Genomic DNA, 20,133 nt, shown 5'->3' on the forward strand with positions numbered 1-20,133 from the left:
TCGATGACAGATAAAAGTCTGAAATAGAATGTGACGTTTGAAAAAAACATTCAAACACACGTTTATCATGATTATTGTCTTGACGTGATTCCATGTTCACTAACGGTCACTAAGCAATTAACCCGATGTTAAAATATAGTATTATAGAGATAGCATTGTCGAGACGAGTGTATTAGGAAACCAGCCATAGGCCGGCTTTATTATGTGCAACAGTGGTCATAAGCCTTCAAGCATTGTTTGTATTTGAACAAATTGACGCTTGTACTAACTTAGCCTCATGCCCGGGGGACGGGGGTACTCCCTTATATGGGCTATATAGGTATGTGCGGCCCGAAAGGGTATGGTTTTTCAGCCGTTTTGGTCATAACTAGGGTATCGATTTTGGCCATTCGGGTTATAAATAGGGTATAGCCGGGTTTTAGCACTCTAGTTTGAAATGGGTATGTTTCTTAGAAGAAGCTACTTTTTCATCATTATCAATAAGACCATCAACAAAAGCCCTTCATAACTTATTTTTGGAGCAACTGTGTCAGCCGCAACGATCATAAATAGGCTATCGAAATTTTGTTCAGGTCATAAATAGGGTAGCAAAAAGCGCAGATTAGGGTAGGGTAAGGGTAAATAGGGTAAGGGTTTTGCGAAGTGGGACGCACATCCCCGGCCAAATTTTCTGGAAGTACCCCCCCCCCCCCCCCTGGGGGCCTCATCCTAATTCTTGACGAACCCCTATTAAACTTAAATGAGATTAGCCTGCGTACAGACGTTTACTTTCCTTTTCATTTTCCAGGCGAGGAGATCGAGCAAGCGAGCGAGTAAACGAGCGCGCCTGGGGTGAGGAAAAACTGGGGAGAAGTGGGAAGGGGTGAGCGAGAAGGCGGTGCTAAAGAACGCTTGTTACGCAGTCTATAATAGTATGCGAGCCCAGACTCCTAGCAGAGATATTAAAGTAGTTTCGAGCTAAGTTCAGTCAGTTGCATTGAAGCCTTAAATCACTACACAGCTCAAAAGCCTAAGTCTGGCTCCTTGACTAAGCCAGTTTATCTTCAGTACCTTGTGGCTTTCAACCATTTAAACTCGTGAATACAAGCTACAGTGGTTAGTAGAGATCGCTTGGTCACTCGATTGGTCGATAATTTTTCCCAAATCGTGGCCTGACATGATCATTTTTTTGATACATTATCTGCGAGTAAACAACAACATAAGCTGTTTATCGACATAAAAAGCTGATCCTAAAGTTTAAATCGTGGTATTGTTAGTATTTGTAATTTGTTTCCAAACTTAACATGTTCACAAACTGAAACAATGTACAAATCTAATACTACACGACGAAAACTATACATCCTTTGTCTCAAAACAGGAGGAGGGGGGACGCTTATTTTAAATTTTGGCCGAGAGGAGGGGCACTTATTCGAGGAGTGGGGGACGCTAATTCGAGGATTTACGGTAAGACGATATATCGAACTTGGCCTATTCTAAAATAGTGCCAATTAAAATATCGAATGTTCATACGTGAATGCGAAATTATGAGCGAGTTGTAGCAGTTAGTTAATATTCACTCGCTCGGTTTGTCGGTAGGGTACGTGAACAAAATGATTGCCTCTCCGCTACTGACACTGCTGAGAATATGAACTGATCTTTCGCGTTTGGAGTCGAAAAATACTCCAACCTTTAAGACTGTTTGGTATAAACAACTGAGATGGGTGTACAGTTCGATTCATCGATGACTTTGACAGCTTTTAACAAGCGTTGCTAAACCTTATGGGCGTGGCCGGTTTCACATAAGAAAGTTCTAAGCGTTTCAACTTTTCACTGTGTCCAGGACTGTGTCTTGACTCTGTCCTATTTTCTTATATGATCACGTTACTTTAATGGCTTGAACAGTCCTATTTTGCAATTAATTGCCTGATTTCAAGCCGAAAAGGACTAGGTACGAGTCTGTAAATTATGGGATTAGCAACTATTGATCCATATAGTCAGAAAGAGCACACCGAGATTCACAAAATTCCCACGTTTAGTGTTAATCAGGCTAGTTTTGACTGAGATACAGCCATTTAACAACGCCAAAATTTGGCAGAAATATTTGGTCATCCGGACACAGAGTCCGGATGGCCTTACATTTTCAGGGTAAATTTTGATGTTTTCAAATGGTTGTATCTTGCTTACTATATATTGGGTCTATTTGCACCGAATTTGGGGATTTTATAAAGCTTGGTGTGCACTTTATGATTATGTGGATCACTATGATGTGAAGTTTATATGAAATAATTCATATATGAACTGCGGTTGAAGATGAAAGTGAAGAATGATCAGCGCAGTTAATTTTCCAATTTAAGCAATTGGAAAGAAGAAGCCTGAAAAAATCAGGGCTTCAACGGGATTCGAACCCGTGACCTCCGCGATACCGGTGCGATGCTCTACCAACTGAGCTATGAAGCCACACATTGGGAGCGAGGTCAATTAGTTGAGTTCATATCTTCCCGTGAGGAGTGAAATGATGTGAAGTTTATATGAAATAATTCATATATGAACTGCTCCTCGCTCCCAATGTGTGGCTTCATAGCTCAGTTGGTAGAGCATCGCACCGGTATCGCGGAGGTCACGGGTTCGAATCCCGTTGAAGCCCTGATTTTTTCAGGCTTCTTCTTTCCAATTGCTTAAATTGGAAAATTAACTGCGCTGATCATTCTTCACTTTCGTGGATCACTATAGCTGCTAATCCCATAATTTGTAGACTCGTACCTAGTCCTTTTCGGCTTGAAATCAGGGAATGCCTATAAATAATTGCAAAGCCTTTAAAGGAAAAAAAACAGTTTCACCATCGGGGCTATAACCTGTGACTCGGAACCATGATTCAGTCCGCGCGATGTTTTAAAGCGTTAAGTTTATACTAGGTAGAGATATAATTAGAAATCGTTATTTGAAGGGTCTTTCAGTTAAAATTCTACTAAAACAACTAGATTATTCGCTCTGGATTTCTACGAGGTGATGTTGATTTTGGCCTTCGGCTTCATCAACCATCGCCTGATGGAGATCTGGACGTGGTTATGTTTGGCCAATGAAAAACACTGGATCCAGATTACTTCGCGCCTAAGCAGTTTGGAAGGTTTGGATGATTTTGCTTGTGCTTGTGTTTGCGTCGAATTTCGTTTTCACTTGAGTCATCCCTATTGCTTGCATTTGTGCCTGCGCTTGTGCTTGCGTCGCTGGTGAAATCCAGGCTTTAGCGGTAATATTCATGGTAAAATTTATTACTAAATTTACGTTTATTATAAAATCATCAATAGTGATAAAAGTCCGGAAACTCGTCAAAGAAATAACGGAGAGTACAAAATAATCGAGAAGAATCAAAAAAGTACAAAATTTTATCTGAAGCTTGCATTCGGGGACAGCGTAACGCGATCTGTACTTTCCAATTGTTTGTTTTGTTTGCATTAGTTTTGCCATTTATAAATATACTTACAAAATATCAATCTATAAGGCAAGGAAACCAAGGGAAGCCGATAGGGCTTTTTTGAAGGACTGCCTGCTTAACAAAAGAATAAAAATGCTAAAAAATAGTAAAAGGTATGTACAATTTCATTTTACAAGAACTTTGTTACTTTCTTGCACTTTAGGGACGAATAAATAAAATGCCAGCGAGAGTTGTTTTTGTGCTATAAAAATTCGAGCAACTTCCGAAGTGAGTCGATTTCACTTCTGATCAGTTCTAGATACGTGGCCCAAGGGGGTGGTGGGGGGGGGGGGGGGGGGGAAGGCGTTGTAGTTAAGAAAGTCTTTTACGGGGAGACTCCGCCCCGAGCTCCAACCCCTTACTCTTATGTATACCACTTTTACAAAAAACTACATATTACATTAATATGCAAATATTTTGCTTACGTCACCGAGCTGTCCGAGATTCAGGCAGTTCATAAACGATGCAAAAGGTGATGCAAAGACAAAGTGTTGGCGTCGTCTTTAAAGTGTGCATGTGAAGGATGAAGCAATTCACTGAGATGGGTACCGGGGTACGATGACCTACCTCTCGAGCGCGTAGTGAGTGGACGCGAGTAGTGTTCGTCACACCGGTATAAAAGAAACAAAATACACCGCAGTAAATGAAGGTGAAGCTTGCGGCCATGGGAGAATTTTTGCGAGGAAACAAGGAAACATTCCAAATAAAATGACAGGAAAGGTAAGTAAACAATCAGCTTATAACGTTTCAGAATTAAATTCTCGCTGACCTGAACAACGACATTCGAAACGGCAAGAATAATTAAGCGTGTTTTAATTTCAAATGCGCAGCGAAGGCTTAAAAAATTCAAGATTGTTTGTTTTCGAGTTTTTGTATTTTGCAACTTAAATCCGATCATTTTAGTAAACGTCATGTGGTCATGTGGTTGTAGCTTTTGCAGTTATTGAGGGTTACTTAGTAGTTGCAGCTTTTGCAGTTGTTGAGGGTGGCTTCGTAGTTGCAGCTTTTGCAGTTGTTGAGGGTGGCTTCGTAGTTGTAGGTTTTGCAGTTGTTGAGGGTAGCTTCGTAGTTATAGGTTTTGCAGTTGTTGAGGGTTGCTTCGTAGTTGTAGCTTTTGCTGCTGCTGAGGGTTGCTTCGTATTTGTAGCTTTTGCAGTGGTTGAGGGTAGCTTCGTAGTTGTAGCTTTTGCTTTTGCTGAGGGTGACTTTGTATTTATAGCTTTTGCAGTGGTTGCCGTTGTCTTCGTAGTTGTAGTTTTAACAGTGGTTGACTGTGGCCTCTTAGTTGTAGGTTTTGCAGTAGTTGACGGTGGCTTTGTAGTTTCTGGTGCTTTTGTGGTTGAAGGGAGTTTTGTCGTCGGGCCTGCCGTGGTTTCACTAGTTGTCTTTGGAGTTGTAGGTTCTGCAGTGGTTGTAGGTTGTTGAGTGGAAGGACCTGTCGTGGGTTGGCCAGTTGTCTCCTGAATTGTCTGTTTAGTGGTACCGAGAGTTGTTTGTTGCTCAGTTGGTTTGCTGGTGTTGTTTCTTTAGCGGGAGAAGTGGTTTCCTCTTTATTTTTTGTCGTTCCCTCAGTAGTTGGTTTCTTCGTGTTCTCAATAGCTGGTGAAATAAGACAAGCTCCTCCTTAATCCCCATATAGGTTTTATTCCTGAAGTAATCATTCTCACGACATTTTTGGACATGGTTTTTAGTTCTCCGGCGGATAATTTTAGCACGTGCGTTTAGCGCTACCAACTGTTTTGAGTCGCTCAGTTAGTTTGACTGACGTTGCTTTTTTACCAGAAGCAGTACTTTTGTCTTTAGTTGTTACTGTTGTTGTTATTGTAGCCTTAGCACTTGCCGGTATTTTTTTGTGTTCTCGCCTCCTGGAAGAGTAAACAGGAAGCTCCTCGATATAAATGCGATATTTCTTAGGTGCTCGATTTCCGTGGCTCTCTCGAGTCCGGTCTACGTTTCTCTCTTTCACAAACAACGGCTTGCCTACTAGGAGTCCAACTAGATAGTTAAGCAAGTAAATAAGATCCTAAATTTAAACACGATGAGGATAAAAGTATTACATGCTTGAAAAAGCATTACATGCTCAGGCACAAGGTAAGTTTCTGGCAAGGGGATGTGAGCGGTCAGTAGCTCCGGGTCACTATCGTGAAAAACTGCCCCGCGTAATCAGCCAATCAAATTCTAGGACTCATCCGCTGGGATGCTTGAATAAAAATAAATGAAGCGTGTTGTTTCATTCTTGAGTTATCATGTTTGGTGCTCTTCAGTTTATTTCTTGGTTTTCCCTGCATTCATCTCCTATGCATGAGACTCGCCTGGATAACTTTTGTATCCACGCCACACCCTGACAATATACTTCAAAACCTTTTGATTAATAATGCCGTTTTTTCGCCTTCGGCCTCATCAGCCATCACCTCATAGAAATCTCAAGCTCATAACCTAATTGCTCAGTAGATTCCATGTTGCCGTGCATCTCTTTGTAGCCTGATAGACCACAGATAACGTCCAAAACCGGTAAGAACAAAAACGATGCACATGAGACGTTAGGCGAGTGTGTCACTGAAGTTCTTACCACATTTTGATGCCCTCTTCGATCTGTTACTGAACAGACCCACGACAACACGGCAACTATCAGTAATTATATATCAAGCGATAATTGACCGAGTAAAAGTAAATGTAATAGACAAGCAAATAAACAGTCGAATAAATGCCATTTAGTTTTGTTTTTACCGGCAGTCCACTTTTTACAAATCCACAAATCCATCCAATCCAAACAAATCCATGTTTTACAAATCAATGGGATTTCACTTTCGCTTCCATTCAACAGCATGTTAGTCTCTTCCGCAGCCGTTTTTTTAGGATGTCACGCAACGCTCCCCCCAAAGAAAGAGTTGGGGGAGAGTTGCGTGACATCCCAAAAAACGGCTGCGGAAGAGACTAACAGTATGTCTGATGTAATGATAGGACCAATCGAAAATATTCAGTTGATCATGATCGATTATATCGATTGGCATCGATAGGGTTTTTACAAGCGAAAACATTTCCTGTCATCGAAATTTCCTTGCGGAAATAGTTACGAGAAGAAGACTTCAAGTGAATTGTAATGCATAGAGTACATGTTTTTCACCCTATTTATATCGAAAACAAACAGTTTGTTGATGTTATTTCTCTGTTCTAACCGCGATAAATAAATGACTTCACCTCAAGAGTCGTATTTAGAATGTTTGTTGAAACTGCAATAAATACATTGCCAGTTTTCAAAGAATGCAGACCAAGTACAGTGAACAAAATTCTATAAGCTGCTGGACCTTTCTAGCTAGTACTAGTTAGTAATTGTCCGTGTTTTGGTAAATCGTGATTGCAGCTACTAAATCGACGTTCTGTGGGTGACAGCTAGCTGAACTCGCGAAAGAAGTACATCTGTACTCGACATACACCGGCTCCTAAATAAGTGAAATCTATTTACCTTCGTGAGAACGCGAAACTGTATCCTTTCCAGTACGGAACATCGCTAGGCCCAGTCCTGCAAAAATGATCGCAATTACGAGGAGGACCAGCAAAATTTGCCAAACACGGAAAGAGCTTGTTCTACGGAAACAATCACAGCAGTTGCATCTTTTTTAAAAAATACGCTCCGGTTTCTTCACATCGCATCCTTCGCAAATTGTTAGAGTTGTGGCGCTGTCGAAAGTCCGCACGCTGTCCATTTCACTCAGCTTGAGGCAAACGAGAAACAAACTCCACTGAAAACTAGCCAGCAAAATCTGTCTCGATCAAGCCACCCACGAGATTTATATTGACGGCCTAAGCCACGCCTTAAGGACATTTTGACATTACGTAAGCGGAAATGCAACACAGCGACGCAAAAAGTTCAAGCTCTCGAAAGTTACCGTGGTGATGTCTCGTTGTACATTTATTCAAATCTTAAATGTTCACCGTTGTATAATATTTTTTTAAGAGATGTTGCTTTCCATGACCGATCGACCAGTCGATAATAGTATGCGAGCCCAGACTCTAAGCAGAGATATTCAAGTAATTTCGAGCTAAGTTCAGTCAGTTGCATGCAAGTCTTAATTCAGTACACAGCTCAAAAGCCTAAGTCTCTCCTTGATTAAGCCAGTTTACCTTCAGTACTTTGTGGCTTTCAACCATTTGAACTCGTGAATACAAGCTACAGTGGTTAGTAGAGATCGCTTGGTCACTCGGTTGGTCGATATTTTTTCCCAAATCGTGGCCTGACATGGTTATTTTTTTAATACATTATCTGCGAGTAAACAACAACATAAGCTGTTTATCGACATAAAAAGCTAATCCTAAAGTTTAAATCGTGGTATTGTTAGTATTTGTAATTTGTTTCCAAACTTAACGTGTTCACAAACTGAAACAATGTACAAATCTAAGACTACACGACGAAAACTGTACATCCTTTGTTGTCTCATTACTCGTCCACAAAATAGGAGGAGGGGGGACGCTTATTTTAAATTTTGGCCGAGAGGAGGGGCACTTATTCGATGAGGAGGGGGGTACTAATTCGTGGATTTATGGCAAGACAATATATCGAACTTGGCCTATTCTAAAACAGTGGCAATTAAAATATCGAATGTTCATTCGTGAATGCGAAATTATGAGCGAGTTGTAGCAGTTAGTTAGTTAATATTCACTCGCTCGGTTTGTTGGTAGGGTACGTGAACAAAATGATTGCCTCTCCGCTACTGACACTGCTGAGAATATGAACTGATCTTTCGCGTTTGGATTCGAAAAAGTACTCCATCCTTAAAGACTGTTTGGTATAAACAACTGAGATGGGTGTACAGTTCGATTCATCGATAGCTTTGACAGCTTTTAACAAGCGTTGCTAAACCTCACGGGCGTGGCCAGTTTCACACAAGAAAGTTCTAAGCGTTTCAAATTTTCACTTTGTCCAGGACTGTGTCCAATCTCGTTCCCAGAGTCTTCGTTCCCCTTGACCAGCGGTCGGAAAACGAGAGCTCTGGGAGCAACCATTTTGAAATAACCAAATTCTGGTGATTCTGCCTATCCGGTTTCACTGCGTAGTCTGCATCTACGGCGCATGCCTGAGATGGTTGCTCCCAGAGCTCTCGTTTTCCGACCGCTGGTCAAGAGGAACGAAGACTCTGGGAACGAGATTGGACTCTGTCTTGATTCTGTCCTATTTTCTTATATGATCACGTTACTTTAATGGCTTGAACAGTTCTATTTTGCAATTAATTGCCTGATTTCAAGCCGAAAAGGACTAGGTGCGAGTCTGTAAATTATGGGATTAGCAACTATTTATCCATATAAACAGAAAAAGCACACCGAGATTCACAAAATCTCGCCATTTAAAAACGCAAAATTACACAGAAATATTTGGTCATGCGGACACAGAGTCCGGACCACCATACATTTTTTGGTAAATTTTGATGTTTTCAAATGGTTGTATCTTGCTTACTATTGGGTCTATTTGCACCAAACTTAGGGATTCTGTGAAGCTTGGTGTGCACTTTATGACTGTGTGGATCAATAGCTGCTAATCCCATAATTTGTAGACTCGTACCTAGTTCTTTTCGGCTTGAAATCAGGGAATGCCTATTTAACAAATGGTAAACGCCATAGTGTGTACTATTGAGTTATGGATGCACGCGGGAGGTTGCTAAGCACGAAAGAAGCCTAAGAGTCGCACGAGGCGATAGCCGAGTGCGACTCTAGCTATTCTACTAAAACAACTACTACTAAAACAACTAGATTAACAATTCTACTAAAACAACTAGATTATTCGCTCTGGATTTCTACAAGGTGATGTTGATTTTAACCTTCGGCTTCATCAACCATCGCCTGATGGAAATCTGGACGTGGTTATGTTTGGCCAATGAAAAACACTGGACCCAGATTGCCTCGCGCCTAAGCAGTTTAGAAGGTTTGGATGATTTTGCTTGTGCTTGTGCTTGTGTTTGCGTCGAATTTCGTTTTCACTTGAGTCATCCCTATGGCTTGCATTTGTGCTTGCGCTTGTGCTTGCGTCGCTGGTGAAATCCAGGCTTTAGCGGTAATATTCATGGTAAAATTTATTACTAAATTTACGCTTATTATAAAATCATCAATAGTGATAGAAGTCCGGGAACTCGTCAAAGAAATAACGGAGAGAGCAAAATAATCGAGAAGAATCAAAAAAGTGCAAAATTTTATCTGAAGCTTGCATTCAGGGACAGCGTAACGCGATCTGTACTTTCCAATTGTTTGTTTTGTTTGCATTAGTTTTGCCATTTATAAATATACTTACAAAATATCAATCTATAAGGAAAGGAAACGAAGGGAAGCCGATAGGGCTTTTCGAAGGACTGCCTGCTTAACAAAAGAATAAAAATGCTAAAAAATAGTTAAAGGTATGTACAATATAGATTTGTGAACTTTATTCCGCGATTTTGACCCTATTTATCGTCCGAAAGTCGCACCTCTAAATTCCCTACAAACTCTTACATTTTCGAAGTGTCATTAATATGCAAATATTTTGCTTACGTCACCGAGCTGTCCGAGATTCAGGCAGTTCATAAACGATGCAAAAGGTGATGCAAAGACAAAGTGTTGGCGTCGTCTTTAAAGTGTGCATGTGAAGGATGAAGCAATTCACTGAGATGGGTACCGGGGTACGATGACCTTCCTCTCGAGCGCGTAGTGAGTGGACGCGAGTAGTGTTCGTCACACCGGTATAAAAGAAACAAAATACACCGCAGTAAATGAAAGTGAGGCTTGCGGCCATGGGAGGATTTTTGCGAGGAAACAAGGGAAACATTCTGAGTAAAACGACAGCAAAGGTAAGTAAACAATTGGGTTGTATTGTTTTACAGAACTAAATTCTCCCTGATCTAAACAACATTTGAAAGCAAGAATAATTAAGCGTGTTTTGATTTCAAATGCGTGGCAAGGGCTTAAAAAATTCAAGAATTTTTGTTTCGTTTTTCTGTAATTTGGACCTTTTAAGGTTTAAAACTCCGATGATTTTAGTAAACAGCATGTGGACTTAATACGAAATACGAAAAACTAGTCAAACAAGACTGAGGATGACGGATGTTTTACAAAGGCGATCTATTGTTGCTGCTAACGTTTTCTTTGAACAAAGACATACGCATTCCACTCTTTGTTACGTGGAGGCGGTTGGTTTTGTTTGTATATGAATTTTGCAATCTTCCGCCGGACTGCGTGAATATCTAACAATTATTCCATGAGACCACGTTGGATATGAGGTGATAAATAACAACTTATCCGACAAGGGCGAATGGAATAATTATTTCTTCATATCGACAAGATGATGTGGTCATTTCAGTGTGATCTAAACGAACTGATTTTATGAAAAGGCGGGAAATTAGCCGGCGCGAGGCTTTCGTTGAGTTGAACGAAGCATGTTAGAAAAGCGAGCGATTCAGAGTTTTCTTCCGAAATACTCTTCGCATAATCACCTCCAAACTTCTGTACGGTCTGGAAAAATGTGTCAAACAACAGAAGGTTTATTGAAAGACTGGAAGTAGTGTTGTTGAAAATTATACGCCTTGTTCAAGTCAAATAAAGGAAGGGTTTACTTGCTCGTGTGGCTGTCAACATCAAGACAAAGGATTGTGTTGCTCAGAATCGATCGAATTCACAGAAGTATAAAAGGACAAGACCTAATTGTAAGGTAACAAACTTTACTGCAGTGCTAAGCTTGATTTTATACTGAAAATCTGTTTTCACCAACTATAAAACTGGGGCGATGATGTGCCGGGGTTTTTTTTGTTTGTTTATTGCAAATAGACCTTCTCACTGTTTCTGAGGCCATCTTATTTGGGAAGCAAACACAAATATGCCGAATCTACTAAACGTCTAACAACTCACGGAAACTTTGAGTTCTGAAGTATTTATGAATTAAAAACTAAAGATACTAGAGAAAAGAATGAACTGGTCGCATTTGCAGCCTCACTAGAAAAGCCATCATTATATTTTTCCATTTTCCATATATTTGTCTGTAAAACCGAGTCGGAAATCGCGGGAACATTAAGAGACATTTGCATGAAAAATTAAAAGTGCAATTCCTCGCCTCACAGCAAATCTATGTTCTTCAAATTTGACCAAAAAAACCTTCTGCTGGGTATCTTTTCTTTGTAAGTCATAAAATACTCGAAAAATCAATCACTCTCAACTTATTGGGCATCGAACTTTTAACTTTTCCCACACATTCACTGTACTTTTTGCTGTCCCCCAAAGCAAGATGGCGTCAGAAACCGTGAAAAGGTCTTATTAACTTGGAGTATCCATCTTACAAGAGTACTATCTCAACGCGTAATATCGTTTATATTCTCTAATACTTTATTAGCTCATTCCTAGATGAAATCTACTAATTTTTACGTAATAACTTAGACTTTCTAGCGCTTTCGTGATACAAATCATAACACAAACTGGTTCCCAAATATGGCAAACTGCGTGTAGGTATTATAGGGTATCTGTTTTGAGCGGACAGAACATAGTTTACCACATTTGGAAGTGAGGCTAACGTAGTTTACACTGACTTGATGACCATATGTGGATGTCGTGACATTTTGTAGAATAATAGCTGTTGATTTGCTTAACAGTACATTTGGACAAACTTTGAAAAAGATGCAAAAGACACAAACGCGCTTTAGTTTGCGCTTGCAGAAAAAATCACACAGTTCCGGTGACCTCTTTGACCTTTCTTTTTTTACCTCAAATAGCTGGTTTTCACATGACGTCACTAAAATTCTAACTACAAAGCTATTGATCTTCCTGGGATTTTACTTCATTGATGTATAAGAGGAGCTGAATACTAATTTTCATAAAAATTTTCGCTCCGAATGGGTTCTTGGTTTTGTGATACACTGCGCTTGAATTTTTTAGCTTTTGCGTGACGCGGCATTTACATGACTGCCTAGAGAGCTGTCATGATGGTTTAAAAAGCGACTTATTTCGGGGAACTTGGCTGTCTGAACAGTTCATGTCTTAGAAAAGGTATTATTTTAATGTTTTAGTGTTCCTCGAGGGATAAATTCACGCTTTTATAGCAAAACTCAGTGACAGATGTTTCTGTTGGTTTTCGGCCGCCGTGTTGGTGCCCATACGGATGGGCACCAGCATGGCGTCTCCTTACAAGTCTCTATAAATTTGGGCGAAAAATTTCTCCGCATATCTCGCATAAGAAAAATTGCTGTGGCCAGAGTTTTGGCGAGAGTCTTTGCATATTTACCTTCTTTCATTTCCCAGATTCTGGACTTTATCTATTGACCGGTTTTGATTTTGATTTTGATCTATTTTGAATTGCGTGACACTGAAAACCACCAATAGAACCGCTTTACCATCCTGTTTTGATCATAGCGGTCAAAATTTGTTGTGGACTCACTCCGCTGCGCCTCGTGAGTCCACAACATTTTGACCACTGTGATGACAGGACAGACAACCCTAAACCACATTCGATTTGTTAAGGGGAAAGGGGGGTTACGACTATCATTACAATCTATGTTACAACTGTTAATTCGTTATTTTTCTCTCCCTTTGAACATTCTTTTCTTAAAAATCGCTCCGACTAAAACCATTTATCCCTGACCATTTCTGTCTACCGTGGAAGTTCAAAATCTAAGTTCCAGCCCTCTTTTAAAGCATCTAGCGATGATCGAATAGTATCATCCAGCCATCCGCCGAAACTATAAAATGCTCTGTCCACCAAGAATACGTCCTGTCCGGTCAGCGGTCGCATGGCCCATTGTTGAACGGTTGCTAAGGAGAAGTTGGCACCAGGCTTTTGCAGGAACCTGCGTCAATAAGTAATAAGTTGTCACATTCTCGCTACATAAACCGGGGGGTGCAGGACCTAGTAGGGAGGGGGAGGATTCACTCAGATACAAACCAGACGGACTAGCACTTTACACATTTCTCCTTGAGATGTGCATGTAATTTGCGCTTGTAAATGAAACTGATACAACTGTCAATATAATATAATCTTAATAACTATAATCTTTAGTTATGATTTTTGTCAAGCCCCCAAATATAATAAATACATTGACATGAGCAGCAGATAAATCTAAAATTTCTGATAATGTATGGGGCAAAGCATAATGTACACAGACATGACTATCCTTCAGGCTACTTCACGTGACACAACGGGATTCCAAACTATCAAATACTCTATGCTGTCCGCTTCAGAACATTGACCATAGAGCTATTCTCTTTTGTGCATGACTGATGACGCGAATAGTTCTCGGGAACCCGGCAAAATAGGCATTTCTGATAAGTTTCCTTCGAAACAATGAAAGCGCTCATTATCCATGCAGCTCCTTTAGGAAAGGAAATATTTTCTCAAACAGTGGAAAGCATTTGGTAGGAACTCAGCTTTTTATTCCACATGACAATGGCAAGGTCAAAATTTTAGAATGTCGTGTCAAAATACGGAGGCTCGAGAAAATGTCGACGAATTTTAAAAAAGTTTTGAAAATTAATTAAATTTGCAGACATGAATTTATAATGTAGGTAGAAAAGGTCGAACAATACATGCTAGTCTTTGCGCTGCGCGGGCATTTGGCTACGTTCACTCAGATTTCCTTTAGCTTCTTGTCTTGCTTAGTCTAGAAATTGAAGGTCTGTGGTCGAGAATAGCTTCTGAAGTGACAGAATTGAGTCATGATCTAGGGTATGCGAGGGTCCATTAGTTTTACCAGGGGAGGAGAAGGGGAAGGAAGATTTCACTTACCAGGATCCTTCGTCCCAATACTTGTACTTAGTCTCCAAAGGATCTGGTACATCTTTTCTTTGAAACTTGTACTTCAGAGCTCGCTTCAGTTCTTGGTCAACTTCTTTGGCAGATTTTTGCAGGGTTTCTCCCCACGTATCACTGCATCCTCCGTTATTAGCTATCGTATGCAGCACAGCTCTTCCATTAGGACCAACACCACTACAACAGTAACACATGCAGTCCATAATAATCAGCAACAAAACGATACTGAGACTGTACTTCCAAGGGAGTACCCCTTAGATATTTTGGTTGGATGACGGTAAAAAACGCCGCGCGGATTGCTAAATCCTCCTTCCATTTCTGCCCAAAATATGCCATTTTCTTAATGGCATCGAACAATATTGTTTAAATACTCAGTTATTTACCTTCATGGATAAACGTCGATGTGAAAAAGGAAATACGTTTTCGTAAGTATGCTCTTTGTTGGAATTCGATTTTTCCATCGTCACTTTTTAATGAAGCTTACAAATGTATGTTCCTGAGTGATTTACATCTTTCTCGTGTTTCGACTGAGTACATAACAGCCTCAAAATTTTTAATCATTTCTATTCAAAACAGAAAATACTTATTGAAAAGCTTGACACTGGTCGGATTTCAACTACATGTATAAATTATAACACTGAACGAGTTCTTACTTGTAAGGCATGGTAATGCCCAGACAGTTGCTGCTTGATATGAACATCTCCAAAGGTTGCAGAGAGTTATTTTTTTGAGCAGCGATTGAGTCATTCCACCATGCTTTTTCGTACACCGCTGCTCCATGGAACGCGGGCACGCTTACGATGGACTTAAAGATGTCGTGACCTGTGATGTTTTGCATGACGTCACCGTTTATCTTTTTGAGAGCCGTCGGTCCAGCGGTGATTACAGTCTTGTTGGCTTTCACAGTAAAGTTTGTAGTTTGAAGAACAAACTTGTCCTCTCTTTTATAAATTGAGTTTATTGTCTCATTGAGGTAGATTTTACCGCCGCGTTCTCGCACTTTTTCTGCGAGGGATGTGATAAACTCTGACATACCTTTCCTCGGTCGTCTGTCCTGGCTTCTCGCATGTATAACGAAATCCTTTTTCTTGAGATATGTCCTGTAACTGAGTGGGTTTATGGCTTGCATGTAGTCACCCATAAAGCCATAAGTCTCTTCCATTAACTTTGCTCCCTCGGGTGATAGTTCGTAAGACAGGAAAGTTTCTGCTGTAGAGAACTGCGTGTAATTTCTAGCAGCATCATAAATAAACTCAGCAGTTTCCTCAAGTGTTTTATTATTCGTCGAAACATGATTCAGTAAAGTTGGAAAGGCCTTTGATTTCAGAGAATCAAAGCTGTCTGCAAACACACCGCGAGCTTCAACACGATGAGTTGTTCGGACCCAAGAATAAGTCTGAATACTAAGATGTTTCCAGAGATCCCTAAAAAAAATAATTTTGTGAGAGTCACATATCAAGTCAAACCTAACAATGAGTCAATTAACGCTCATTATTATACATTGAGTTCACTATCTCTTTTCTGATTGGCCGAAAGCGTACAGTGAATTTTCGAAATCAGCACCTGCGACGTCATCTAGCTGCAGATTATACAATAATCATGTCAAGGACACTCAAGGTCAGTATAATCATGTCATGCATCACCGCTGTGCATGATTTCTAAGGGTAATCATATCAAGCTCGCGCGCTTTGTGTTGCTTGCCGTCAGTGAAGAACCAAAAACATCACTTCCATTTTTTTTTTCGTTCAATGTATAATAAAACAATTATTAGATTCGGTTTTTGTGATATCTTGTGATATACCTTAGCCTTCGGCTTCGCCTGATAACCCTTTTACCTCGACCTTGATTATTCTGGATATCACAAAAACCTCATCCAATAATTGTTTATAAATTTCTCTTCGTCACGTGTGGTAACACATATTTATCGTTTAATTTTAAACCGGGATCGTTAATACAGAGGTACTTACTGTTCGTTGTCACCATCACCGTAAACATTCCACTCCCCAAGTCCTAAAAGTAAAGAGTAGAAAGATTTTTTAACAAGTTTTAGCTGGTGGATGTCCTAGAGGGGAGGTGGTTACATCTTATGTTGATCTTTTACAATGCTATAATGTATATACTTGAAATGAGGTAGTTTTGTCTAGGCAATGAGGCCCTATTAGGGGTTTCCAGGACAAGGGATATTTGGGTAAAACAATAATAATGTATACAGGATATTTGGGAGGAAAATTAATAGGATATGGGATCAGATAAAACAGGATATCAAGTAGGAGAATCGTTAACTTTTGCAACTGGAATAAACGGGATACGGGATATTTAGGCCAAAAGTAAATGAGATATCGAACACAGACCTCCCCCGTTCGTGAAAATACTCCGCTACGTGTCGTATTTCAACTCTCTTCACAATCTTGGAAAGGTGGTAAAACACGGTCTTTCGTGGTCAATAAATTAACTACCTTAGAGATTGAAATTAACCGTCCAGAATATAACAGTGATAAAACAATTCTTATACGAAATATATGGCGATAGAGAATTAGTTTTAGTAGTTCGTATAGTGTGATCGTCCGGGTGAGTGTAGTTCTGAAATTAAAGAACTGTTGTTGGTGACTGACGTTTCGACAACCTGAGCGGAAGTCATCTTCAGAGTCAAGTGAATAGTGTTTGTCAAATAGGTCGGTTTTTGGTCCGTGTATTGTTAAGTCGGTCTGTTAGAAGTCCGTTTGTCGGTTTCGTTTCCGTCATGGATAAGTCGTTTGTAAGACGCCGGTAGTTGTTGACATCTGTTAAGAGGCGTTTGTTCTAGGTTAGTGTACCAGCTTTCCAGAGTCAGTCGTTAACGACGTTCCATGACGGAAACGAAACCGACAAACGGACTTCTAACAGACCGACTTAACAATACACGGACCAAAAACCGACCTATTTGACTAACAATAGACGGATCGAAACCCACCAATGACTGATGACAAACTTTACACGAGTCTTTCAGCCAATACCATCATGGCTATACTGACCAATCACGTTCAACGGACCAGACTTATAACATCATCGACTGACAAACACTATTCACTTGACGCTGAAGACGACATCCGCTCAGGTTGTCGAAACGTCAGTCACCAACAACAGTTCTTTTCAGAACTCCTCACACTATACGAACTACTGATACTACTGGATTCAAACCATTTCCTAAATTAGTTTTAGCTTACCCACTGCAACGTCTGGTGCTTGGGTAAAATTGAAATCAGAGATTTTTCCTCCAAGACGATCTTCTCTCTCAAATACACACACGTTTGTCTCGTTTGTTTCGTCTTTTTTGTCAAGAAGTGCATGAGCCATCAGTAGACCGCCAGTTCCTAAGAATTGATAGAAATTGAGTCACAAAACAACAACAACAAAAATGAGATACAATACATGTTGAGATATATTTTTGATAATGAGATATCAAAAATGAGATACAGAAAAATTTTCAACGACTAGCTATTAATTAACCAAGTTATCATTAATGAAAAAATAATGTCCAAAGCTGTTATAGGCTCTCTCTGTAGTCTGCTTTCTTTCCTGGTAAATTAAAAACAAAACAATATTTTCCTAGCATAATGTAGTTTTTCTTGTGGAATGGTCATACGCGATGTTGAAGTTAGAACCGTCTTGTATGTAGAGCATGCTGTAGTACCATGTCTCATGCTGTATCTGGTGGAAGTACTTCTCAATAGGACACACTGGGGGCTGTTCGATAGCTTTCATCTGAATTGTCACATACTAGGGTTTCATCCACCGGCTTTAAAGTTAGAACCACCTTGTACAACATAATAAACAGTACCACATGACAGTACTGCTCAACAAGTTTCATTTGAATTGTCACACACTAGGGTTTCATCCACAGACTTAAAAGTTAGAACCACCTTGTACAGCATAATAAACGGTACCACAGGAAAGTGCTGCTCAATAGCTTTCATTTGAATTGTCACACACTAGGGTTTCAACCACAGACTTTAAAGTTAGAACCACCTTGTGCAGCATAATAAACAGTACCACATGAACCTACCAACTGAAAGTACAGGAAGGTCCCACATCTGCTGTTATAAAAGTTAGAACATTCTAGAGCAATTCGTACCTCCTCCAACTATAGCTACACCGCACTCTAAGAAAGTTTTGTCACTGGGGACGGTGGTCGTGGGTGCCTGTGGGTGCCTGTATGTGGTAACAGGAGTTGTAGGTTTTGCAGTGGTGGTTGGTTTTTTTGTGTTCTCGCCACCTGGTAGGGTAAACAGAAACTCATTGATATAAATTTGATGTTCCACAGTTGTTTGCTTCCCGGGGAACGTAAACTCGCGGGTGGACTCCCATATAAAAATGACGGGGGGTGCTCGTTGTACCTTTCAGGGGTTTATAACGCGCATTTGGTACCTCTTAGGGTGTTTATCCTCAAAAGGTCCACAGCGAAAGCTTTTGCAGTACCTTAGGGTATCGAGCCAAAAAAAAAATATGACAGGATAATGTGTTGACTTGTGCAAGAGTTGGTAACTCTTAGGGGAGAAAGAAAATTCAAGCCACGCCAACAAAACAGGATCTTGGTAGCTCTTACTTTCTTAGAGGCTCTTTACAAAATTTCCGACGAGTATCCCCGTCGTTTTTACATTGGAGTCCCTCCGGGGGACGTAAACTCTACTGATAAGAGAGAGCTAAAAACCCAGACCACAGTGGAAACAATTGCCATGCATACATGTTATTTCTTAAGTTTCTAGCAAGGGGATGTCAGCGGTTCGTAACTCGGGGTCAGTATCGTGAAATTCTGCCTCGCGTTATTAGCCAATCAAATTCTAGGATTCAGCATTCCGGACCGTTGAGATGGGCAACAGATGGAATTGCAGAGCATTGATCTCGTTTAATTGCGTTCAACAGAACGCAGTTCTAATCGGGTAATGGAGGAAAATCGAGTTTTCCAGTATGTATCTTTCTGTGGACACCAATTTCCCTCCCCCCCACAAAAAAAAGTCATTCAGGGGCGAATGACGAATCTCCATTTTCGTCCTTGTTCTTTCTTTCGAGTGTTGTGCAATATTGCGGAATTCCGAGTGTTCAGACAGCTTACTGTGTAAAATGTCAGAGTGAATTAATTCCTTAAACAAATTCCACGACCAAAATTCTTGAGCAAAATCCTTTAATAACCCTGGTACATTGAGTAGACACACGACGCGTTCCGAATCGAGAAAAATCTGAGCAAAGAATCCTGAACAACTTGAGTGAATACCGAGTTACAACATTTTTCCTTAATGACTTTATCGCTACGAGTGTCAATCAATCTATTTTTAAATACTATCCTATAGAGAAAACAAGTTCGAGAGTCACGTCATTCGATTTAAGAGCTCACGCGATGAGATCATTTATAACACTGTGGACTGTAGCGGATAAGCTGTTTATTTAAAGTTTGAAGTTAGTTTTAATGGCATTTAAAAACCTTGCAGACAAATGTGAACGACTTTTCGAACGAACAGAAAGCTGTAGTTTGGCTGTGTGTTTTGTGTCCTCTTCTCTTCGACCAAAACCAACGCTGCTTTTGAAATGTGGTTTTTTTACTTCGCTGGCTTAGATTTCTGTGCGCAAAATATGTAGCATAAACCCAACGAAAGTGTTTACATGGGAAAAGAGTTCAGCTCCCACAGGATCACTTTGGTACACCAACATGTCCTCCGTTTCATTGTTTCGAAAGTGAAAATGAGAAAATTCTGTCTTGATTTCTTCAGCAATTTATTTCATATAAACTATATTTCAATTTATTTTAATATATTTTTTAAGTTACCCTCGACCCTCGACATGTTACCCTCGACTCTCGACATTTTACCCTCGACTCTCGACTCTCGACAATTAGATACACTCGATTGCAAGCGGGCAACGAAACAAGACGAAGGCGTTTGCCCGTTTAAAGCATCATCAAAGA

The 20,133-nt window shown here is 40.2% G+C and overlaps 2 protein-coding genes across 2 annotated transcripts; both read right to left on the bottom strand.

Annotated features, from left to right (window-relative positions):
- Nucleotides 1–3,856: 3,856 nt before the first annotated feature.
- Nucleotides 3,857–8,810, bottom strand: LOC145468905 (uncharacterized). The gene is made up of 2 exons (XM_081452618.1): nt 6,915–8,810; nt 3,857–5,050 (listed from the first exon to the last, which is right to left on the bottom strand). Exons 1-2 carry the CDS (start codon nt 6,955–6,957, stop codon nt 4,665–4,667), a joined length of 429 nt encoding a protein of 142 aa, XP_081308744.1. The 5' UTR covers nt 6,958–8,810; the 3' UTR covers nt 3,857–4,664.
- A 989-nt stretch (nt 8,811–9,799) lies between these two features.
- LOC145468890 (uncharacterized) lies at nt 9,800–18,392 on the bottom strand. The gene is made up of 6 exons (XM_081452601.1): nt 18,310–18,392; nt 17,402–17,548; nt 16,166–16,208; nt 14,852–15,622; nt 14,175–14,375; nt 9,800–13,239 (listed from the first exon to the last, which is right to left on the bottom strand). Exons 2-6 carry the CDS (start codon nt 17,529–17,531, stop codon nt 13,044–13,046), a joined length of 1,341 nt encoding a protein of 446 aa, XP_081308727.1. The 5' UTR covers nt 17,532–17,548; nt 18,310–18,392; the 3' UTR covers nt 9,800–13,043.
- Nucleotides 18,393–20,133: the final 1,741 nt, after the last annotated feature.

Source organism: Orbicella franksi, chromosome 14 (genome assembly GCF_964199315.1).
Source record: "Orbicella franksi chromosome 14, jaOrbFran1.1, whole genome shotgun sequence".
Taxonomy (NCBI): domain Eukaryota; kingdom Metazoa; phylum Cnidaria; class Anthozoa; order Scleractinia; family Merulinidae; genus Orbicella; species Orbicella franksi.

What these genes read in the sequence shown, in the direction of transcription:
- LOC145468890 (XM_081452601.1), bottom strand. Translation starts at nt 17,531, where the DNA reads ATGGCTCATGCACTTCTTGACAAAAAAGACGAAACAAACGAGACAAAC. An exon ending in AGCACCAGACGTTGCAGTGG is followed by an intron (nt 16,209 to 17,401) that starts GTAAGCTAAAAC and finishes CTTTACTTTTAG; the next exon opens with GACTTGGGGAGTGGAATGTT. An exon ending in GGTGATGGTGACAACGAACA is followed by an intron (nt 15,623 to 16,165) that starts GTAAGTACCTCT and finishes TATTTTTTTTAG; the next exon opens with GGATCTCTGGAAACATCTTA.
- LOC145468905 (XM_081452618.1), bottom strand. Translation starts at nt 6,957, where the DNA reads ATGTTCCGTACTGGAAAGGATACAGTTTCGCGTTCTCACGAAG. An exon ending in AGTTTCGCGTTCTCACGAAG is followed by an intron (nt 5,051 to 6,914) that starts GTAAATAGATTT and finishes TTATTTCACCAG; the next exon opens with CTATTGAGAACACGAAGAAA.